We start from the raw sequence: 25,832 nt of genomic DNA on the forward strand, positions 1-25,832 counted from the left end.
AGTTAAATGAATCTGTTGATTAGTTTGTATCTTATATTATCTCATTAAACTTCATTTTAATTTAATTTAATTTTTCACATAAAAGGTAGTAAAAAAAATAACGAAAAAAATCAATCGACCTCACTGTACATATTTTTTTTATGATCACAAAGATTAAATTTTCTTGATAATGAGAAAATTCAAAATAAAAATGCTTATGTAACATAATACTTTTGTTATTAAAAATAATTGATTGTTTTTTCGAAATGTTATCATATTACACGAAATTTCAAAAACTTTTTTAAATATTTTTTCGTTAATTAAAATTATATAATTTTAATTATAAATAATCATTAAAGTTCATACATATAACATAATGGAATCCGTGTATAGTTAAAAAATTAACACAAGCAAGGAATCCAATTAAAAAACCATTGGATTTTCATTACTTTTCCATTATTTTGTTAAACTCGAAATTTATAACGTTCGGGCGAAAGAATATGCTTGAGCAATGAGCCTATGTGCGATATTAGATTACAAATATTAATTGAATAAATTTTAATTATAAATGTTATTTGCTTGTCGGTAGTTCATTTATATATATAGTTATATAGTTTAGTTACTGCTGGTCGTAATAAAATATTTGTCCATGTCGGAGTAAATTTTAAAACATCATAAATTATTAGTTACATGATGATATTGAAAATTGCTATTTATTCAATAAACTATATGTATTAATATTAATAATAATTAGAGTCATTTACAAGCAAGTGACCACACTTTTTCCAAATATCAATGCGGGAGAAATGTAAATTAGAGAGCCCCATTATGATGTTTGTTTGAGTGTGAAATACGGTTAATTGTATATATTTATTAGTAAAAGTGTGGATGAACATTACAGTTGATCTGTTACAAAATTTGAAATTCTGCGAAAAAAATCTCATTTTATCACAAAAAAAGGGGATAAGAGATAACATTTTTTTTGAGCAAACAAATTTTATGCAGATTGGATGTAATTTTTCCAATGCAAAATTCTTGTAATAATAATAAAACTAACAAACGCGCAGCAGAAAAAAAGTACAAACATTTTGTAATATTATGTACAAACAAACATAGACACGTCTCTCTCTCTCTTTTGTATTTTTTGTTGTTACAAAAAAAATGTTCAAAATTACACACACAGACACAGAAGATTGCTGATGATGCAATAAGCGAATCAACAATCAGCAGCAATGTTGTCTGGAGAAAATTACAGGTTATTTTCAGTATTTGCAATATTTTACATGAGCACGAAAAAACTTTTTTTTTGTGTAAAAAAGTCAGAAAATTATGGATCTGTTTGCATAATTAACACGTTCAATGTTTATTCTGAAAACAAGTAGTTTGTTCGTTCTCTGTTTTTTTTTTATCATTTTATTACACATTCATTTGCATGTTTACTTGGCTGATGTGTGTGAAATTGGAAGAGGATACCGAGTAGTGTTAAATAAATTTGTAAGATAAACAAAGACATAAAATTCATTCGAATTAAATTTAAATTGATTTAGTTTTTTTTACGAGCGCATCTAATCAAATGTTTTTTTTTACTCTTAAATTAGAAAAAGTGTGAATGTTTAATCAAGGATTTAATGGAATAGCACTTCATTTCGTTTCGAAACTTTTTGAAGAGGAGAGACTTAATTATCGCCAACTGTGTTTGTTCACTTTTTTCCGCTGACACGAAATATTGAACCAATTTACAACTGATGGCGATTTCGTAAAATTTCCTCTGCATTTGAAACATTGCAATCTGATAGTTTGCCAACTAAAGTTCGTTCTTCGGGTGTCAAGCCAGTCATTTTGAACACTTCCTGTGTTAATGTATTGATACCAATGAATGTTTTTTCGCCAATTATATTTGGATAAACTGATATGTCGTAATGTTTGACAATTTTCAGATGATGGTTTCTACATGATTTGAAGTTTATTAGAAGAAGTTTTTGAAATTAAAAGATTCAACTCACATTTGCCCATAAAACTTTTGAAACTCATTCAAAATCATCAGTTGAGTCTTTCGATGCCAAAATGCTGCACGACTTTTAATCTCAGCAATATCTTCAATTGCCAAGCCATTCAGGAGATTAAAAAAGACGATTGGAACCGTGAAAATGAAGACAATTAAAACCAAGTAGGACCAAGTTGAAAAGAAATCCAAATTTCCCGCTTCAAGTTCACCCGTCGCCATTACAAATGCTCTAAAGACACTTAATCCAGCTTTTTTGGCCCAAAGTGTCGAATTATGAGAATCAGATTCTTCAATGGGATCATAACCAAAGTTCTTGATGAACATCAAAAGTCCAACTCCCATTCCAATGAGAATTAGAATCATTGAACAAATGAATTTCAATCCTGTTGCTGCGACATACATAAACATGATGACATAGTGCGCCACGGTGTGGCAAAAATACGCAATAAAAAACGTCACATTGATTGACAGAAGAATGATCGCAGCGCCAATCGTTTGTTTACATGATTCAACATGATGATCACAATGGTTGACGGCATAATAGATCATCAAGATCAAAAGTGGCATTTTTAGGCAAAATGAGGTTAGGATTCGATGAATTGGATATTGTTGATGGTAATTTATCTCAGCTTTCTGTTGATACAAATTTTTGATTGCTGTTTTGATCAAATCGAAAACTTGATAACTTTTCAATAAATTCAACAGGAGAAAGAAGGTCGAAAGTGCCGCCGAAATGTAATCTGAAGTTTCGCAAATTTTTGGCGGCAAATTCAAAAAGTACTTTACGAAAAATCCCAAACATGCCACAATGATGTAAATAACGGCAACTTGATCTAGAAAGATCCATTTTTTAAAACGATTCCAATGGAGTTCGAGTAAAATGGCGGGAACTGGATGATCTATGAGACGATTCAATCTGGGCGACTCACTGAAGTAGTAGATCAAGTCAAGGTCCTTAAATTTGACCTTTTCTTCGTCATAAAAGGAAAACGAAGCAAAATTAACAAAAATGAATCCTTGAAGTTGATATTCATCCTGATAGATGGCATTAATGAGTTTCCAAACACTTTCATCTTCCAAAAATGTCGTTGGATTCAACGTGATTAACGAATCAAAATGCCTTTGTAGCATCTTAACACTACAATTTTCAATTGGAAACTTGCCATCGTAATCTCGGATGGAAATTGGAGCTCCTTTGGCTAAAAGAGCTTTTACCATAAACTCATCTTTGAAAGCATCCGCGAGTCCTAATGCAGTTGAATTTGGTTTATCTTCGTCTTTTATGCACAATTCTTGCTTATCAGCTGTTTTCAAGAGATACTCAAAGCATTTCCGGAAATCCGGGACATTATCTGGTTTGGCAAAAGTTCCCCAACAAACAGCGTTAATAATGATCGGCGTGACTAACGAGATTTTGTTCTCCTCAACGACTTTTTTCACGTACTTTAGTAGTTGAAGCGAACCGGAAGACAATATCGATTCAACCATGTCATCGAGATGAACGTTATCTCTGGTAGCTTTGTGAACGTTACACACAAATTTCTTTACGTCGCGTGATTCATCGTTTTGCAAAATCCATCGTTCCATGATTTTTTCGCCTTCACGACTCAAAATTTGCCATTGAAGGAATTTGATCGATTGAGGATCGATATTTTTGTCGTAATTTTGTAACAAGGACAAAACGATGCCTTTTTGGTATTCGCGATAGTCCAAGTTGCTTTTATTGAGCATCAGTTCGACCACATCAACACCTCTTGTGTCTTTATAGTTCATTTCAATGAAATAATCCAACATTTTATGCAAGATGCAAGATCCGCCGTTATCTAATTCATCAATGGCGGCACATGGCGAGATCAGAATCAACTTGTTTAACCAAATGTTTGTCTTTTCAGGAGAAAAGTTTCTTTCGCGACACGTATCCATCAAATCGTGCAATGGATTTTTCGGTTTTTCCGTTGGCGAAAACGAATCATGCGTTAAATTGTCAAAGTCGGAATCGGAATTGGAATGGAAATCGGAATTGTCGGAATCGGATAAATCTGAATTTTCCAAATTTACGACGACGGACCTTAATTCATAGCAGTCCATGGTAAGTTTTTAAATTAAAATAACTGAGAAAAATTAATGCAAACTGACTTTTATAACAAATTCTCGAGTATTTCAAACAGGAAAAGGACTTCCCGCGTTACTCATGAGAGTCTGGCTGATTGCAACCAAATCAAATCTTGTCGCAAAAATAAAATGAAACAACTTTTGTCGTTTTGATAGCCATTAACGGTACAATAAATTGCTGCTACCTGACATGGAGTCATGCTCACATCAAAAGCACGTAGCCACCAACAACCAAAAAATTTCATAATTGATATTTTTTGCCATTTATCATTCCCATGTGTCAACATACTACATATTTTACTACCAGGTGAATACAATATTTCCACGTTTGTTCATGCTTTATACAAAAAAACGAAAAAAAATGCCCAAAATTTATTCAAGAGTGGTAGCATTTTTTGTGTGTGTCGCTTTCGAGTGCATTTCGTTTCATTTCGTGGCCGAGTGTTTTGTTTTTGCATCAAAAATATTTGTATTTGGCTTTTATTGTTGCAATTGTTGCGCACAAACGACGATGAAGTTTGGGAAAGATAAATTGCTCGTCCTCAATTCTCATTTTTTTTTGTGTGTTTGTGAAAAAAGTAAAAATAAAAATTAAATGAAATGAAGAAAAAAAAATACAATTTTGGTTGGATATTTTGATAAGACTTTTGATTAACAAAAAAATAATAATTTGAGTTAAATCATCCAAGCAAAACCAGAAAAGAGATATATCAATATCAAAAAAGTTTTTTGTGCGATGAAAGAGGACGACGACAAAAAAAATAGTGAAACGGTAGAAAATTTTGATTAATGATGCAATTTATCAAAAGTGCCGACTCGTGAACAGGAACGGTATGTCACATCATTTCACGGAAAGTTTAAATTATTTTTTTCTTGTTGATTTCTGTTTATCTGAGTAATTTGAGGAAAAATGTTTTTCTTCAGGAAAAAAAAATTTTTTAAATTATTTTGATGTTTGAAAATATTTTTGTCACAAATTTAATGAAAAAAATATTTTCATTTTTTATTGCTCTATAATTTTCAAAATAATTATGAATAAAATATTGATTAAAAAATTTTCAAAATTAAAAAAAAAATAAAATTAATTTATTTGAAGAAAAAAATAAATAAAAAAATTTTTGTTAAAAAATTAAATAAAATAATTAATAAATTTTTTAATAAAATAAATTTAAAATAATTTATTTAAAGACAAAAAAAAAATAATAAACTAAAAAATAATACAATTTAAATAATAATAAAATTAATTTATTTAATTTATTTAAAATTTAAATAAAATTAAATTTAAAAAAAAAATCTAAAGAAAAAAATTTAATTAAAAAATTATTATGAAAAAATTAATTAAAATTAAAAAAAAAAATTAATTTATTTCAAATAAATTTATTAAAAGAAAATAAATTTAATTAATTAATTAATTTTATTTATTTTTTAATAATAATTTTTTAATTTAAATATTTTTTTAAATAAAAAATGAAGTAATTTTTCATTATTCTATCATTAAATATCAATTTAAAAAAATTTAAGAAAAAAAATCAAAACTAATCAGAAAATAAAAAAAATATTCATCAAAAAAGACTCACACTGATGAGATGATACTAATATTTTTTTTTGTTATTTTTATTATTATAACTATTTTCTCGTTAAATTTTTTGTTCGTCATTTTTGTGTTGAAGCACATTTTTATATGTAGTAAACTTTTATTATTATCATCGTCTTCATGAAAACTTTATATTATATTGTCTCTACGTTTCGCTGTCTTTCGTCGTCGTCGTCGTCGTCGTCTTTCGAGTTAGAAATATGCAACGAATATTATTATTATTATAAGAAAATAAAAAGGAGCGTTAGAGACGAAAACGTGCATCTTGTAAACACAATCATACACTTTTATGCCATTTTGTGTGTTTCTCCATGGCATAATGGAAATAAATGAATTTTTCATCCAGCCAGTTTTTTCCGTTGCTACACTCATTTAATATTGATGATGCAACGACTTGCAAGGAAATTATTAAAATACTCTTTTCACACTTTTTTGGATTTTTTCTCGTGAAAAGAAAAAAAATATCAGATAGATAGATAGATGATAATATTCGCCACACAATGCTAATGTCAAAATAGGAACGTGCCGGATATGTTTGTTCTCGTTCTCGTTACGTGCTTTTGATATTTTTTTTTCTTGTCAACGTAGGCGAAATGTTTATTCAAAATAATGCATTAAAATATTTGTTTGTGAGATTTTTTTTTCTTTTTTGAAAGAAACGCAAATCATTATAAATGTTTAAAAAAATGTAAAAAAAATTTTTTTGATTATTTTCTGCAAACCTGTAGGGAAAATACTTCCTTACACGAATTTTAAAGATAAAAAGAAGCAAAAAAAAAAAATCAATAAAAAGGATGTAAGAACAAAAAGATTTTTTTTTTGCTTATCTTGATGACACAGACACATATTAACATTTCTTAATTTTTTTCATTGCTTCAAGAAATGTAAAAAAAAATCAGATTTTTTTCTATTTAAATGTAATATAATTGGAAGTAGACAAAAGAAAATAAAATTGTAGGAGTATGTTTGTGTGTCAGATCAATCTTCTCCTTGTTACCTTATTTGCTTTAAATTTGATTAAATTTCGGATGTTGTTAACCTTTTTTTTATTTAAAAAAATTTCTCGTCCTCTTCGTTTTCTTTTGTATTTTTTTTTTGTAGCAAGTAATAAATTCCTATTCAAATAAGATCTTTTTTTTTCATTATTTTTTTCTCGTTTGTTTGTTTGATAAGAAACGACATTGAATTGAAATGACACACACGGAATTTTAATGTTTTTATCGATTACCTTGATTTTTCCTTGGCGTCTTGTTAATTTTTTTTTTTAAGAAGACTCACCTAAAAAGATACAAGAAAAAAATTTCGTTAATAAAAATATTAAAAAAATAATCTTAAAAGAAGCTGAAATAAATCCGCAAAAATCTGACGCTTAAAAAAAACAAAAAAAAAAGTTTTAGTCTTTTTTGCATCAAAAGTAATAATAAAAAATCAAAAAAGATCCATTTCAGGATTCGCAAACTTTTTTTTTTTGTTAAATTGTATTTTGCACGAAATTGAGCAAAAAATACATTGTTCCAACACACGAAAAAAAAGCCGAGTGATGAGACAGAAAAAGGATTTAGATTTAACAAAACTGTATGATGTTACACTTTTTTATATATTATTATTTTATTTTATATATTTTTCGTAAAGAAGACGTATCTTTATCTCATAAATGATACGATAAAAACATCATCAGAAGATAGTAAGAAAATCTTTTATAAGCTTTTTCATGTTAATTTTTTCTGTTCATGTTACATGTGTGTGTGTTTTTTGTAGCTCAAGGCAAGAATGAACAAGTTTCGACATGAGAAAGGTAGAAATGGTTGTATGTATATTAAAATAGTTTGCAAGAACCGAAAAAATTAAATCTTGTAAAGATTTTATGGGAATTTCTTGTTGTTATGTAAGATGTTTGTCATTACAAAGTGATTAGGATTTTTTTTACAAGAAAAAATTAATCTAAAAAATTTAAAAATTTTTTTTTATTTTAATAATTAATTTTATTTTATATTTTTTTAATTTTATATTTATTTTCAAGATTTTTTAATTATTATAAGAAATTTAATTATTAAATTTAAAAATTTATTTATTTAATTAATTAATTATTTTAAAAAATTAATTAATTTTTTTTATTTAATTAATTATTTAAATTTTAGAGAATATTCAAAATATGCATTGGGGCAAATATTTAAAATAATCACTGAGATGAAAATTTTAAATGTGCAATGGGCAAAAATGTTAAAAAGTTCTTTTTCAGAAATTTTTTAAATGTTCATTGGGATTGTACTTCAGAATTTAAAGCAGAGACATTTCAAAATGTGCATTGGGGTTCAATAAAAATATTTTCTTGAATTAAAAATTTAAAATGCTTTTCAGTATAAAATTTCAAATAAAAATTTGGCAACCTCTTCTAAATATGCATTGGGTCAAATTTTGAAATGTAAACTGGGTCAGAATTAAAAGCTTGAACTGAACAAAAATTCAAAATGTGCATTGGGCAAACACTTTTTAGTGTAAAAATGCTTTCAAAAGTAAAAAATTCGCTTTGTAGAATTTTCAAAATGTGCATTGGGTCATGTCACATTGGCTTGTTATCCTTCAAACAACAACTTTTAACATTTTTCTGGTTAGCAAAGTACATAAACACTCGTTTGTACCAATTTTGTAGCGACAAGAGATATCAATATATCATTTTTTTCCTCTACCCGCATTCAAAAGGTGTCACAATAAAATATGTTTGAGAAAGAATATTATTATTAAATATTTTTCTTTTCTTTTCTCCATTGAATGTGTATTTTGTCACACACACTCTGCGAAAAAAATGGCAGAAAATCGGAAATAAATCGCACTCGACTCACTTATAATACGCACATATTTTGATTTATGATGACATTTTAATAGTAGTTACTCTGCTTCGGTACATACGTGTCATTGCCTCCTTTATTTTTTTTTTTTTGGATAGAAGGTATACAAATTTGCTTTTTTTCCTCGTTCGACGATAAATGTCGCGATTTTGACGAAATATTCCCGGAAATTGAAAATAAATTGAGATTGAAATTTTTTTTGTGTGTTTTTGTGCAAGAAGAATTTCAATCTGTTTTTTTTTCTTTCAATAATTGAATAATGGAGTTTTTATTTTATTTTTTTTATTAAGAAAAAAATTGCACACAAATGACCGGAGAAAATGTTCATTAGGCGTAATTGAATTCGGCGGAAAAGGTAACTGACACACGCCTGGAAGTGAATAATCAGGTTAAATGTGGGCGGGCGGTAGATTGGAAAAAATAATAATAACGATAAAAAAAAGTGAGGGAAGTAGGCATAAATATTTACATGTAAATTTTTTTCGCACGCAACGATATTTGTTGTCAATAATAATGAATAATTTAGATGTAAATAGAATTAAATGCAAGTGCTTCGTGAATGACAAAAAAAATAGCATGGCAAGAGTGAAAGGAAACAATTTAAATATTTTATTCAAAAGTTTTTTTTCTGTATTTGAAAAAAAAATAATAAAAATGGGAAATGCAAAGAGGGTGTGTTTGTTCCATTTTTTTCTTCATCATTTGTAGGTAAATTGAAGAAAATAAAAGAAACATATGGAAAAAAGGTTTTCATGGTCCAGATAAATTTTTAAACAGGTGAACATTAATTTACTTTTGAATTTTCTTTTTTTTAAAGAAAAAATTCTATTAAAATAAATTTTTGATAAAATTTGAATAAAATATTTTTTGAAGGAAATTTTTAATGAATTTTAAAATTAAATATTTAATAAAATTAAATAAAAAATATTTTTTTTAATATCGTTTAAATATTTGAAATAAGGGTAAATAAATTTAAAAAATTAATTATTTTATAAAAATTTTTTTAAAAAAAATAATAATAATAAAATAAATTTTTTTTTTTTAAAATTAAAAAAAAATATTTAGAATCACTTCAAATTTTTTAATTAAAAAAAAAATATAAAAAATTTTAAATTTAAAAAAAATAAATTTGAAAATTCAATTATCTATTTATTGAAATAAATTTTTATAAAATTTTATAAAATTAAATATTAAAAATTAAATAATAAAATTAAAATAAAATAAAATAAAAATTAAAATTAAAAAAATTAAAATTATTTTAAATGAAGGGAAAAATTAAAAAAAAGAATTATTCAATAAAAAATAAAAAAATTATCAATAAAAAAATATATTTTTTTAAATTTTTAATTAAAAAAATTATATAAAAAATTAATTGTTATAATAAAATAAAAAAATATTTAAAATTAAATAAAAAATGGAAAAATAAATAATTTATTTATTTTTTTAAATAAAAATAAAAAAAGGAAAATTAAATTAAATATTTATCGAAATAATTTTTTTAAAAAATTTATAAAAATTAAACATTAATGCGAGAAACCACACATGTTTCGCACACTTAGATATTTAGATGGATGTCACTTAGCTCCGAGGATTTTTCTTTCCTCCAAATGTAATTTTTCCCGCTTCAGGCTGTCGTTCGCAACAACATCTAAATCAACTGTGCACAGCATAAGCGACAATGATGTGTTGTTTATTATATTCAAATTACATTATATTTTTGGGTGAAAAACGTTTAAATAATTCACATCTTCGCTCTTGCGCTCGCAAATAACGTTATAAATAAATATGAACGAGCATAAGTGCTCCTGACGAAAAATATTCAGCGAGTTAAGTGAAATAAGTAGCAGAACTGGGAGTTTATCATCAAAAAAAAAACTCATGTATCTAAAATTTTTAGACGTTGACGACGAAAAATTTAACACAACACGATAAAAAAAAGAGGAAATGTGTCAAAGGCAAGATTATGAAAGAAAAAAGGGGGTAACTGGTGTTTAAGATTAGAAAGGAGAATGTATGCAAATGTTATCATCATAAACAGCGTTGTAATAAGTAAAGTGTATATTATATTAAATTTATAAAACATAATATATGTGTTTCCCCGAAAAAATTTACAAAATTGAGGATGTAAAGTAATTTTCCTCTGACTTTGATAGATAAATATTTTTAAAGCATTTTTTTTCTCGTCAAATAATTTTTTGTTTGAATTTTAAACAAATTTCGTGATAATTATAAAAAAATACTAATTCCGCATAATAAATATCATTAAATGTATTTTAAATTACTAATTAGTCCTATTATGATTGTTTGAAGTACAATAATAAAATCAAGATGAAAATATAAAATAAAATAAAATAAATAATAAGAATTGCAAGGAGCTTCTTCGCAAGAAAATAAAACAAAATAAACGGAAATAATAAATGTAACTTTAAACACGTTGCAACGTAAATTATTATTTTTATTATCATGATAATGCCAAAACTGCGATGGGATGAAAAAGGCAAGATTTATAAAAATAAAGTACCGTGAATAACTGAATAAATGGGATATTAAACCGACAAACTTTTTTTTTATAATTTTAATTTTCTTTGAATGTTTATTTAAAAATTTGTTTGAGAGAAAAATATTAAGGATTTTTTTTAAAAAAATATTTTTTTTTATTATTCAAGGGTGTGGCAATTTTTTTTTTATTTTTCAATATTTTTATGTCTTAATTTATTTATTTTTAATTTTTTTTAAGTTAAAAATTTGAAATAATTTTTTTAAAATATTTTTTAAATTTTTATTTAATTTATTTTATTAAGATTTTTTAAAAATTTATTTAACAAAAAAATAAAAGAATTTAAAAATATAAATTTTTTTTTTAAATAAAATTTTTAATTTAAAAAAAAATGTAAGGAAATAATTTTCCAATTTTGATAAAATAATTAATTAAAAATAACCCTCAATAAAAAATAATTATTTTAAATTTTTATTTTATATTTTATTTTTTTTATTATTTTATTAATTATTTTATCAAAATTGGAAAATTTTTTCCTTACACTTTTTTTTAAATTAAAAATTTTATTTTAAAAAAACTCTATTTTTAAATTCTTTTAATTTTTTCTTAAATAAATTAAAACAAATTATTTTTAAATAAAAAATAAATTCAATAAAAATTTAAAAAATATTCTAAATATTTTGAAAATTTTATTTCAAATTTTAAAATTGTATTAAATCTTAATTAAAAAATATAAAAATAAAATTTAGGAAAAAAATTATTCATTAAATTTCATTAAAATTAATTAAAAATATAAATGAATAAAAAATAGAATAAAATAATAATAAAATTAAAAAAATAAAATAAATAAAAAAAATAATAAAAAAAATAAAATTTTTAAAAATAAAAAAAATAATTGGTTATCAAAATTTACATTGTCAAAAAATTACCCTAAATTTGACTTTCCAAAAATTATATGAATAATATCACATTTATTAGTCCATTTAACAAATTATACAAAGAATCACTCTCGTACTCCCTTTATACGAGAACATCTGAGGGCACGCCATAACTCTTTCGCTTTGGCAATTTAATGATAATAAATATAAAGTCAAATTTATTTCAAACTGGATTAAACAAGAAATTTGTTAAGTAATGTTTAACTTTAACTTTGCGCAATAAATTATATGACGAATCTGTGTGTGTGTGTGTTTGCATATAATTTTGTGCCAAACGCGTGCAAAACTTAGTAAATTATTCACATCTAGGCAAGAAGAGAGCAGTAGCAGCAACAACAACAACAAACAAGAAAATTAATGCATGATAATCTTGCATAAGAAATGCCGCCTCCGCCGAAAAAGACGAAATTGTACGACGAACAAGTTACAGATTCATGGGGATTAAAAGATTATACATTAAAATCAGGCATATCATACGCCGTCTAGCGTGAGAGAAGGCAAGACGAGAGAGCTCTGACATATTTTAAATGTTTTGTCTGACGAATATTGATTGAATTTCCCTCGTTCCGAGACATTGATACGGATGCCATGCGATGTGCGAGGAAAAGTAAGATCAATATATCACTCACGTTAATTTATCTTCCTTTCAATATAAATTTTATATACTTTGTTGTAACAGGTCCAGAATCGATTGGAATGACAATATGATGCATAATATTGGATTCATTTACAGGTCCCGAGTATTTTGTGGAACAAAAAAATTTTTTTTTAAATTTTAAATAATTATTTAAAAAATTATTTAAAATTTTATTTGGTTTAAATAATTTAAGAAAAAAAAATTAAAGAATTTAAAAAGAAAATTATTATTTTAAATTTTTTAAAATAAAATTTTAAATTTTAAAAATATTTAAATGATATTAAAGTTTATTCAGCAGTATTTAGGAAAAAATAATAAAATAAAATAAAAATAAATAAATAAAAAATAGTAATTTTAATAATTAAAAAAAAAAATAATTACAAAATAATATTTTGAATTTTTTAAAATAAAATTTAAATTTTTTTTTAAATTACAAAATTAAAAAAAAATAATTTTATAAAAATAAAAAATATTTAAATATTATTTTGTAACTAATTTTTTTTTTAATTATTAAAATTAATATTTTTTATTTATTTATTTTTATTTTATTTTATTATTTTTTTTCCTAAATAAATTTAAACATTTAAATATTTAAAAATTTTTTAAATTTAAAATTTTATTTTAAAAAATTAATTTTCTTTTTAAATTCTTTTATTTTTTTTTCTTAAAAATTTAAACCAAATAAAATTTTAAATAATTTTTTTTAAATAAAAAAATAAAATTTATTTTTTTTAATTCAATTTATTCCAATTAATTCAAACCAAGCAAAAAAAAAAATTTATTCCAAATCTGAGCAACATAATTTTTTTTTTTAAAAAGCCTCTAAAAACTCCAAATCCATCACTGCCAATATCGTGTCTGTCTGGTTGTCAGACATTCATGCATGGCGCTAAATCGATTACTCGTGCAGCAAAAAAAAAATCGCATGTTGTAAACTTTGATGATCAATTGGTTATCAATTTTTCCTTTTTATGGAGCGACATGAAAAATTACTTTTCTTGCAAGAACGACGCGCCACAAGACGAAACAATGGTCACCAATTCTAAATAAAATATGCAAATACGAAAATTGTGCCTTTGCCTTGTCATGCATTGCCTCCCAACGTCGTCATCATCATCAATATTGTGTTAGTTTAGCATGCGACAGCAAAACGATGTAATCTGGTGACTTGATATACATTATGCAAATGCGTTATTGATTGAATATGCAGACGACGAGCGAAACAAGTGAAGGTTTTGTGTTTGTCTCTCCCGCTTGTGTATTTGTAATTACGAGACATTAACTTTAATTAGTGGGAACGACAGGTTTCTCACTTTAATAGTTTATCGATCTCGTGTTTTTCTTCCTAATCGTCGGATGGTTGGTTGGTGTAGATGCGAAAAGTTCGTGTGCATAAACTTTGATAAAAATCAATTCAACTTCTTAAACAATAAATGGCATCTGAAGTACGTTCGTTCTTGCGGGATGGTGTTTTAGTAAGAGATGGATAAGTGCTCTGTGGATCGAAAATGGGGGAGATTTGGCATTTTGTCTTTTTAATTTTAATTTTTTTACATTTTAATATTTTCAAAAATATTTTGGATTTAAAATTTTGGTTTATTTTAGACCAAAAGTTAAAAATTTTCATTAAAGTTAATTCGAAAGAATTTTTTTTAAATTTTGAAACACTTTGTCTTTTAATTAATTTTTTTTTAAATTAAAATTATTTAATTTATTTAAAAAATATCAAAAATAAGAAAAAAAAAAATTCTTTTTAATGATAGATTTCAAAAATATTCAAAGTTTTATTATTTTCTTAATTTTATTTTTTTTAAAATTAATTAAAAAAATATAATTTTAAAATTTTATTTAATATTTTTAAAATTATGTTTTTTATTTGACATTTATTTTTAGAAAATTGAAATTAATTTAAAATAATTTTTTTATGAAATTATTAATTTTTAAAATTAATTTTTAAAGAAATTATTATCTAAAATTTTTTAAGTAAAATTATTTTTTTAAATTTTTTTTTAAATTAAAATTATTTTTTAATTAAATTTAATCAATTAAAATTTATTCTATCAAAAAAAATTTATTAAAAAATTTTGTGAATAATTTTATTTTGAAATCAAAATATTTTTTAAAATAAAAAAAAAATTAAAACATTAAAAAATATTTTAAATTATTTTAATTTAAAAAAAAAAAATATTTTAAAAAACTAATAAATTTTTTCAAATAAAGAACCAAAAAAATATTTTTTTATTAAATTATTAAATTTATTCTTCAAATAAAAAAATATTTTTTTGGTTCTTTATTTGAAATAATTTATTAGTTTTTAAATTTTTTTTTTCAAATTAAAATTATTTAAAATATTTTTTAATGTTTTAATTTTTTTTATTTTAAAAAATATTTTGATTTAAAAATAAAATTATTTATATTTTTTTTAAATATATTTTTTTGTTTAATTAAAATAATTATTTTTTATTTTATTTTTTTTAAATTAAATTAATTTCTAAAATTCACTGAAAAATAGTAGAAGCTAAAATAATTCCTTTTAAACCCGCCGCATGACGAAATGGAGCTTAAGTAGCGAGAATGTGCGGTACACTGCTGTGGCAAAAATTTATCCTCAGACACAAAAAAATTTCGCACACACACTCACAACAGATTATAGCCGAAGATTGGCTGCTAGACCAAAAGTTTTATAAACTAATAAAACTTTTCGGATGCTTCTTTTGTGACGTACATCATCTCTCTCTGTTTCGCTGAGTTCTTAGACGACGGAAGAAAATTCCTCTGGAAGTAGTAAAAGTATGTGTGAGAAAAGTATTTTCCTTGTGAGTAGATTTATCTCAAGCTTCTGACATGCTATCAAGCTTAATTTCTTTTAACATTTCCTTGCACTTCGTTTTTTTTCTTTGCTTCATCTTCTTCACACGACATGTCTCTCATACAAAAAAAAACTGTCATGGAAACTCATTTTCCCACTAATCCGCAAAAAATATACTTTTATTACTCGTGCGCTTATTCACGTGCTCCTCCGTCGTATAATTGGACAGATAAAATGCTATCCTTCGGTTTGCATTACAACTTGGCAAGGCGCACGGACTTTGTCAGAACTCAAAAAAATAATTTTTTCCCTCGGAGCTTCGCCGACATGTCATCTGATATGATAACGAGTCCAAGTTACAACCACAAAACTTGAAAAAAAATCCTCATTAAAATGTTACAATTAAAAATTACGATCAAGATTATTATTTTTCACATACAAATAAAAATTAAATTTTAATGAGACAAAATTTTTTTTTTTGTGGCAAACATCAGAATTGTGTTAATTGACGTGCTGAATGAACGCCTCGCAGCGTCTTTTGATTTGTTCGTCGTCTTAACTCTTTTTTTTCCGCATTTCCATGCTACGTTGTGAAATAATCATTTTTTCAGGGAAAAACCCCCAAACCATCGCAGAGTTGAGTGGAAAAAAAGGGAAAAATTTTTCTTGTTTACACCGAAAAGTGTTTTGTGTGAGCGAACAATGTACAAAAGACGGTAAGTGCGAAATCCCAGACACACCATGGAATATTTTATTAAATTAGGGATTATAAAAGGATTTTGTAAGGAAATTATTTTTAAGCAAGTACGTTAAAAAAAGGGCGTTGTGTTTTGTCCCATAATAATAATAATTTTTTATGTGTAAAATTAAGATTTCATCTTTCACATTTTGTGTTTTTTTACGATTTTTAAATTATTTATATATTAAGTTGGAGGGAAAAATTTTCCGTGAAATGAACAAATTAATTGTACTTCAATTTTTTTCTTAAATTTTTCCTTTTTCACAAAATTTTGAAAAAAAAAGTATTTTCTTTTTTTTGTTTTGTTAAATTTTATTGAGAATTTAATTTTTTTTAATCAAAAAATAAATAAAAATAAAAAAAATAAATAATAATAATTAATTAATTAATATTTTTTATTAATTAAAAAAATATAATTTAATTAATTAATCTTTAAAAAAATTAATAAATTTTTCTTCATTTTTTTTTTAAATTTTCAAAGAATTTTAAATTTGAATAATTTTTTAAAAATATGTATTTTTAAATTTTTAAAATATTTTTTTTTTTTAATTTTTAAAAATTATTTTTAATTTAATTATTTTAAAATATTTTTTTTTTAAATAAATTATTTTTAAAATTATCGAGCGTATTTTTATTCCAATTCAAGCAAATTTCAATTAATCATAAATAATTTAATTTAAATTTAAATCTGCGTTTTTCAAGAAATTTTTTTTACTTACGAAATTTTTGATTTTTCAATTTTAACGAGCTTACCTGAAATGAAAGAAAATAAAAAAAAATATTAAAAATTTGTTTTTTTTTTATTTAGATAGATTTAGATTAATTTAAAATATTTTAATAAAAAAATTTTTAAATAAATAAATTTTAAAAAAATATTAACTAACAAAAATATTTTTAGGAATTTTTTTTTGAATTTTTTTTATAAATAAATAAATTTTCAGAATTTATTTTAATTTTTAAACATTTATAAAAAATTTAAATAATTTATCTTAACGTTAAAAAAAATAACAAATAATTTAAAATAATAATAAAATTATATAAAATTGAAAAAAAATAATAAAAAAATAAAAAAATAAAAATTTTAAAATTTTATTATTTTAATAAATTAAAAAAAAAATAACCAATTAAATTATTTTTTTTTATATTTTTATGAAATTTTCATAAATTTTTCATGAAACATGATACTAAATGTAGATAAATCGTTGAACTCAAACTTTTTTGTTTTAACAATACAATCTAATAAAAAATAATAAACATCATTAGCATCACAATAAAAAAGTATGCCAAAAGTGATTGAATTGAATAATGAAATAAATTCTTGCGAAAAAGAAAGAAAAAAACTTTTGACCCACAAAATTGAAAAAGTTTAACATCTCTTGATTCGATTTATGATTTATATGTAACATTAACAACCTGAATGTCTAAAAAAAATTGCAAAATCTTTTTTTTTTATTTATTTTTCATTTGTTCGAAATTGTTCGCATTCAAAACAATCACGAACGGCAAAAACTTTTATTAACTTCGACATTTTGCCAACATTTTCTTAAGAAAATTGAGATAAACACAAAAGTTTGAAAGTAATTTAAAAGTAACCAATACTCATGTATGAATGACTGCTGCGGAGGCGGAGGGGAAACACATGTAAAATAAAGTGGTCCACGGTTTGTTATTGTTTGAAATTATCAAAATATTTATTTGCACAAGGAAAAAGGGCTTCGGGGCACCATTTAAACTTCTGTTACAATTTCATGTATCACACATGTGGTTAGAAGACGAGTCTGTTACCCCTTTTTTCTCGTTTTATTGAATCAATTTGCGTGCATGTTAAACAAAAAGTCAGAAAATGCCCCAAATCCGAAAAAAAATTCAGGTATCTGGCGAAATATTTTAAATGGAATTTTCGAGTCAATCACCGAAACTTGAAGTTTGGGTTGAAAAGTTAAAGTACAACGTTTTTTTTTGTGTTCTGAGAGAAATGAAAAAATGTTCCGCTTCAGGCATAAAACATTCCAATATCACACATATTGCGAGCATGAATCAATTTTGGGATAGCAGATGTTGTCGCAGCAAGGATTGTCTTCTTGCTTGCTTGCTTCGGTTTTTATTGCTGCTGTTACGTAACACTATTTCAAAACATGTCATCCTTAATAAGAATTTGCTGTAGAAAAGTTTTTTTTTTCATTTGATGTGTCGCCCGTGTGACATTTGTTTATGTCAAAATATGGGTGTGTGAGTGCGGAAAAAGAGGAATGAATGTCAGTCAAGTCAGTTCTAGGTGATTTAATGTATTTATTGAATACAGATGGTAAAGCTCTTATGGCTTTTTTGTTGATATGCTTGAGTAAGAGATAGATAGATGGATTGAGAGAGACAGTCACAAGTGAGACATTCAGTTTTTTTTATTAAAAAAAGAGAAGGATTAAACAATGCAGAATTTTTGGATCAGAGACGTAAATATTTTTGATGGTTTTTTTTATTAAAAATTAACAGAAATTGAAAAAACTTTTTGCTGAATTGAAAGAAATAAATTTGCTGAATACAAATTTGCTGAATATAAATTTGCTGAATACAAATTTGCCAAATACAAATTTGCTTACAAATATTGCTGAGATCAAAATTTGCTGAATTGAAATAAAAATTTGCTATATTCAAGAAAAATATTATTTAGCTTATTATGTTTTTTTTTTAATTCAGCAAAGTTTGATCTCAGTAATTCAGCAAACTTATTCTCAAATAAAAAAAAATATTTAAAAAATTTAAAAGTTTACACTCAGCAAATTTATTCAAGCTATTCAGCAAATTTTTCTCTCAGAAGTTCAGCAAATACCTTTTCTCAACAATTCAAAAAATATTTTTAGAAATCTTGCAAATTTATACTCAGCTCATTTATATTCAGCTATTCAGCAAATTTTTCTCTCAGAAGTTCAGCAAATATTTTTTCTTCAATTCAGCAAATTTTTTTAAACTTCAATAATAATAAGCTGAAACTTGTTGAATTGTTAAAAAAAATATTTGCTGAACTTCTGAGAGAAAAATTTGCTGAATTCCTGTGAACAAATTTTGCTGAACTTAAAAAATTTATATTTGCTGAGTTAAAATTTGCCAAATTGTTAGGAAAAATTTTTTTGAGCTTCTGAGATAAAAAAAATTTGCTGAATTGAAGAAAATAAATTTGCTGACTAAAAATTTGCTTAATTTATAAAAATATTTATTTTTATTTGAGAATAAGTTTGCTGAATTACTGAGATCAAAAGAATTTGCTGAATTTAAGAAAAATTATTGGTAAAATTATAAAAATTAAATTTTAAATAAATTTGCTGAATTCAAAATTTTTAGAATTTGCTGAGTTGAAATTAAAATTTGCTTAATTTTGATTTTAGAAGAAATTAATGAACTTCTAAAAGCAAAATTTGCTGAGTTTAATATTTTAATAATTTTTTTAAGCTCTTTATAAAAATCTACATCTCTGAAAGCGACAAAGGATAAAACTGCGAGTCGTCAGACACAAAATTTGATGCAAAACATCAAAAATCCAACACACTTCATTCAAATTGCACACATACAAAAATATATCTATCTCTCTAAATCCAAAATCAAAACATCACGTTTCACAAGTACGACGACGACGACGCTGAACAACATCCAGCGCCTTTATTGATATCATTCGCATGACACCAACGCAGAATCCTCAAACAAAATATGAAACTCGCAAATTTTTGGTATGCAAGCTTGTTCCGTTCGTAATATGGTTTGTTGCCTCCTTGCTATCACGAACGCTACACTAAAGGGATTATTTGTATATTTTATCATGGAAAACGTGTAATATCTGGGAGAAAGCGCCGAACGATGGGGAGACTGTATTATTATTATTGTAATCTTCCATACATACTGCAAAACATTATTATTACTATTTCTGGCATGTTATGTGATTTCCAGAAAAAAATACAATTTTTTTTCGAACAAGCCTTCCTTCGAGCAGAGGAGGAATCAACTCTGGGTTATTTAACTTTGATATTTCCTCGAAAATTAATGAATAGGAAATTGATGCAGAAAACAACATGATCAAATATTGCACACTTTTAACCCGATTATAAAGTTTGCATCACAAAACGTGCATAACTCGATATCTCTCTCTATGTATGAAAAGGGAATGATTGAACTTTATTTACCTTTGTAGTTAGTTCGTAGGAACAAGTAACAGTTGTTGTTGTTGTTTGTGCATGGTTCAGATATTTACTTTAACATTTAAATTTATTCAGATGAACAACATTTATAATTCCTGATGGGATTATTACTAATTGCTTTGGTTACACTAAAATTGTTTGCTTTTGTTTTCGCCTGTAATTGGTAGTAATTTGATGTAAATAACGGCCCGAAAGTATTCTTTAACTTTTTTGTATCGATTTTAGATTTTTTTTTCTAAAATTAATAATTTATATCAAATTTTCGTTATTTTTATTTTTTTTTTAAATTATTTTTATTTTAAATTTAATTATTTTTTTTTATTTTAAAAATTATTTTTAATTAAATATTGTAAAAAATTTATTTTAAAATTTATTTATTTTGGAGTAAAAAAATAAAATTATTTATTTAATTTTAAATATTTAATTTTCTTGATATTTTAAATATTTTCTAAAAATTATTTTTCATAATTTTTTTTAAATTATTTTTTTATTTTAAAAAATATTATTATTTTCCATTAATTTCTTTAAATAAATTTTTTATTACTTTAAAAATTATTTTAAATTAATTTTTTTTTATTCATTTGTTTATTTAATTTTAAAATTCATTCAATATTTAATTTGTGTGAATTTTTAAATATTTTTGCAAATTATTTTTAAGAATTTTTTTTCGTTATTTTTTTTATTAATTTAATTTATTTTATTTCATTAAAAAATATTTAAATAAAAAAAAAATAATTTTTTTAATTTAATTATAAATACTTTCTGTAAATTATTTTTATTTAATTTAAATAATTATTTTTTCATTTTAAAAATTATATTTATTAAAGTTTTGTTATTATTTTATTTTTTTTAAATAATTTATTTTATTTTATTTCAAAAAAATATTTAAATAAAAAAAAATAATTAATTTAACTAAAAATATTTAATTTTCATGATTTTTTTTAAAAATATTTTCTGTAAATTATTTTTATTTAATTAAAAATTACAATTTGTTTGCATTTTTTAATTTTTTTCTGTGAAACATAAATATCCTCACTTACATAATTGAAAACCGTAATCGGATATTAATATTTTTATTTTAATTTTTTTTTTGCAGGAGAATTTCTGTAAATATTCCATATAAAAACGATAATCGGCACAATAATAAACACGAACATAAAAATTGCATATATCAAACAGTAATCAATTTAATTAACGGTCAATTTAATATAAATTGAAAATAATATTATTTTTTGGTATTTTATTTAAAATTATGTTTATCAATAAATTTATTTATTATATCGCTTAAAATTCATTGTCACGAACCACATTTATTCCATTTTATAATAATAATAAAAATATATCAAAATATAATTTATGTTTTTATTATGTGTTCACCGCGCGCCGCCATCATCCGTGAAATGATAATAATTTATCATTTACATTTTATAGTATTTGACAATTAAATGTTTTGAAATAAAAAAAAATATAAAATTAGACGTTAAAATATTTTGTCACCAAATTCTAATAATTGTTCGTGGCAATAATTATTTAAATATTGATTTTAGAGCATTTTTAATTTATTGTCGTGTAAAAAAATAAATTATATTTAAATGGTTGTTAATTTTAAAAATTTAATGAAAAACAATTTTTTTTAAATTTTTTATTCGAAAAAAAAAATAATTACAAAAAAATGAAATTTATCGCTCTCATATGTGAATAAATTTAAACGTATTTATTATTTTAAGACACAACAAGTCCATATTCGTGTCCCAGTTAGACACTTTTTTTTTGTTTGAAACGTGCCATCAAGAAAAACGAGCGAGAGAGAGCAGAAAAAATTAATTTATGAATATTTTACAAACTTTTATTACATTGTATTTTTTGACATTTAAATTTATTACTTGTTCGAAGGATATAAAACCATCCTTGATGTATATGTGTGTAAGAGGATTTCGCAAAAGACGAGCAGAAAAAGCAATTTTGTTTCATTTAATGTACCAAAAAAAGAGAGAAAAAAGTATCTGTCTGTGGGTTGGTTGCGAAAAAAAAGGAAAAATACGACAACGACGAAGGAAACGTGAAAAACCAAAAGAAAACACAGGTGAGTACAAGAAACGAAGAAGAAGAAGGTAAATATCGGCCGAATTCTGTCATAATAAATTGTATTTTTATTACCTTATAAATGTGTATGAGACAAGGTATCTACTCCTTTTTTTCGGTGCTCAACAACCGTGTACACACAGGAAAAATGCGTGTATAAATTTGTGTCGCTTTATTGATAGAAAACATATTGGTTAAATATTTTTTGTCTACTTTATGGCAGACGACAAGGTATAAGTGATAAAAAAAGTCTCTTCGCACGCACAAACTTCGGTGACAGTAAGTATTTTTCCTGTATTTTATTAACTTTTTTTTTTTTTGCTTTTTTGAGAAAAGTACAAAAGTGTTCCTTTTATGTCTTATTTCTTTTATGTTGAATACTCAAACACACCTCATTGGAGCTGATTGTTGATTCAAATTCACAAAACATTTTGCTTTTATTTTTCTTAATGGGATTCTGAAGAAAAATGAGATTTTTTGCAAGAAATGGTCTGTCTGAATTTTTTTAAAATGTGCATTGGGATTTTTTTAAAATTGCTTTAATGAGAATTTTTTAAATGTATATTGGGATAATTTTTTTAAAATTTTAGTTACGTGATACTTTTAAATATAAATTGTGAAGAAAATTTTGAATTTAAACTCTGTAGACATTTTCAAATGTGCATTGGGTCAATTTTTAATTTTTTGCATAAATTGAAAAAACGTAAAATGTACAATGTAAAATGTTTTTAGAATTCTCATTGGGATGAGTTTCTTATTTCAAATTTGACGAACAATTTATGTTACGAGATTTGTAAAAATTTCAATATGTGCATTGGGTCAAAAAATTATTTAATTATATTATTTTGAAGAAAATATGGATTATAAATTGCGAAAACTTTTAAAATATATTTTTTGACAAATTTAAAAATCTGATATGAGAAAAAATCTTTAAAATATAAAAGAAATTTTAAAATGTGCATTGGGATTTTTTTTAAATTGCTGTAGGAAGCAATTTTTAAATGTTTATTGGGATAATTAATTTAAAATGTTAATAAGGCAATATTTTGACATAAATTTTGGAATAAAAATTTTGAATTTAAGCTCTGTAGACATTTTAGAATGTGCACTGGGAATTTTTTTAAAATTGCTATAGACTATACATTTTAAATGTTAGTTGGGAAAATTTTTTAAAAATATTAAATATTTGATACTTTAAAATGTTTATTGGGTCGAGTTATGTAAATTAAAGCTAATTAGACATTTTAAAATGTGCATAGGGTCAAATTTTAATTTTTTTGCATAAATCAAAGAAGAGTAAAATAAACAATTTGATTTTTTTTAAATATGCATTGGGACAAGATTCAACTTCATAATATTTGATTAAAAATTTATTATATGAAATTTGTAAAAATTTAAATATGTGCATTGGGCCAAAAATTTCAAATATATGTATATTTTTTGATGAAAATTCGAAAAATTAATTACGAAATCTTTAAAAATATGATTTGTAAGAAATTTAAAAATCTGATATGAGATTCAATCTTAAATAAAATTTTAAGAAATTTTTAAAATGTGCATTGGGCTTTAAATCAAATGATTCAAAAATACGAATAAAATTCCGTTAATTTGACGAAAACTTTCAATAATTTTTATTCAACTGAAGGTAGCCCGAAAGTAAGTAGTCTAGAAACAGATTTTTTTTTGCTTTTATTTATCGTGTTTTTATTGGCTTTTTTTATTTATATTCTAATAATAACCGTATAATATTGCTTTTGATAGCGTTACCAAGAAGAAAGACGCAAGTAGCAACGACTGTTGTTATCAAATATTATTTTATGATTTTTTTTTTCGTTTTTTTCCATAAGCTTTATGTACTTTTTCTCTTCTATATAAATAAAAAGTATGAAAATGTATGAAAAATATATAAAAATCCTACAAATCGTGAACACATGTCTTGTTACGCAGCAAAAAAAAAATGGCATGATTGAGTCTCGACTTTATTGAAAAAGAGAAAAAAAAATTTAGTTTATTATTAAAGATGTACTCGAAAGAAAATTTCCATTCATTTTTATTTATATGTAAATTTATTATAGAGACATATTCGTTCATGCACGTTATTTCCTTTCGTGCCATTTTTTTATTACAACGTTTTTTTCTAATATTTTTTTTTTATTATATTATTTTCAATATTTTTTTGTATAAATAAATATATTAAAAAAATATATATCAATGAATATTAAATGATACGAAAAAAAATCGCACACATTGATAAGTTTTTGTTGCGACATTATCACTCAAATATAATGACACAAGTGATCAAAATTCGCTCACGTACGTGTTGTTGTTTGACGATAATAATAATAATACACCCTTCAATCAAGGAATGTTTTCCTGCCTGCCTGTCGATATTTTTTTTCGTGATTGCTCGAATCACGCACGAACGCAACATTTTTTATCAATTCCCGATGAAAAATGATAACGTCGCAATTTTTCGCTCTTGGGAATTTCGTTGCATTCATGTCTTTAAATAATGAAAAAGATGCAAAAAAAAGTACATGAAACAAGAACCAAGAGGAAAATGTAACACTTTGAGGCTCCGTTCAATACTTGCAGCAATAAACTCAAGACACAGAGATATTTTTAAATCAGTAAAACATAAAAGAAGTGTTTTTGCCTGTGGGACGTTGTTGTCAATGTTCCTCGTTTTTTGTGTCTCTCTCTCTCTTTCTCCATGCTTTTGTTGTAATTCACGAGAAACGAGAGAAGAAGACATTCAATGCATTTTAGTTGTTCCCAAGTCCCTTTAGTGAATAATGGTAGAACATAATAAATATCAGGGATTCTTGCAACATCAGTTATTTGTATATATTAAAAAAATACGAAGATTTTCTCTGTTCATTTGCGCCCATAAACTACGAATTTGTAGGCTTAAGCAGAAAGTTTGTAACAAACAGTGGATGTAACGAAAAAAAAAATAACTGCCATGAGGGACATTCACGAGTAATTTTTCTCGCACTTCGTTTCGATGCAGTAAAAATCTCATATTAAATAGGAGCAGTGCTGGATTTAGGAAAAAATGGTATTTTATTAATATGTGCCATTAAATTTGTTAAAAAATTTTTTTTTTTGATTTTTTTTTTTAAATTAAATAAAATTAAAAAAAAATATTTAAATTTTTTTTTAAATTTTTTTAATTTTTTTTAATGTTTTTTTTTAAATAATTTATTATTTAAAACTTAAAAAAAATTATTATTTAAAATTTTTTTAAAAAATAATTTATTATTTAAAAACATTTTGTAGTTTAATTTTCTATTTTATTTATGTATTTATTTTCATTTATTAATTAAATTAATTAATTAAATAAGTTTAAATTTTTTTTAATTTAATTTTCAATTATATTGATTAAATCATTTAATATAAAAATTTAT

The 25,832-nt window shown here is 23.9% G+C and overlaps 3 protein-coding genes across 3 annotated transcripts in view; all 3 read right to left on the reverse strand.

Moving 5' to 3' along the window:
- The window catches only part of LOC134836707 (enoyl-[acyl-carrier-protein] reductase, mitochondrial-like), a 226,824-nt gene that overhangs the window by 189,688 nt on the left and 11,304 nt on the right, over nucleotides 1-25,832 (reverse strand). The gene's annotated exons all lie outside the window — the stretch shown is intronic.
- The window catches only part of LOC134836703 (matrix metalloproteinase-2), a 207,365-nt gene that overhangs the window by 40,934 nt on the left and 140,599 nt on the right, over nucleotides 1-25,832 (reverse strand). The gene's annotated exons all lie outside the window — the stretch shown is intronic.
- LOC134827934 (transient receptor potential cation channel protein painless-like) lies at nucleotides 1,716-4,072 on the reverse strand. Its single transcript, XM_063840840.1, has 2 exons — nucleotides 1,983-4,072; nucleotides 1,716-1,926 (listed from the first exon to the last, which is right to left on the reverse strand). The coding sequence occupies exons 1-2, from the start codon at nucleotides 4,070-4,072 to the stop codon at nucleotides 1,716-1,718; spliced, it is 2,301 nt and encodes a 766-aa protein (XP_063696910.1).

This window comes from Culicoides brevitarsis, chromosome 1, assembly GCF_036172545.1.
Source record: "Culicoides brevitarsis isolate CSIRO-B50_1 chromosome 1, AGI_CSIRO_Cbre_v1, whole genome shotgun sequence".
Taxonomy (NCBI): Eukaryota; Metazoa; Arthropoda; class Insecta; order Diptera; family Ceratopogonidae; genus Culicoides; species Culicoides brevitarsis.

What these genes read in the sequence shown, in the direction of transcription:
- LOC134827934 (XM_063840840.1), bottom strand. Translation starts at nt 4,072, where the DNA reads ATGGACTGCTATGAATTAAGGTCCGTCGTCGTAAATTTGGAAAATTCA. An exon ending in CAAAAGTTTTATGGGCAAAT is followed by an intron (nt 1,927 to 1,982) that starts GTGAGTTGAATC and finishes CAAATCATGTAG; the next exon opens with AAACCATCATCTGAAAATTG.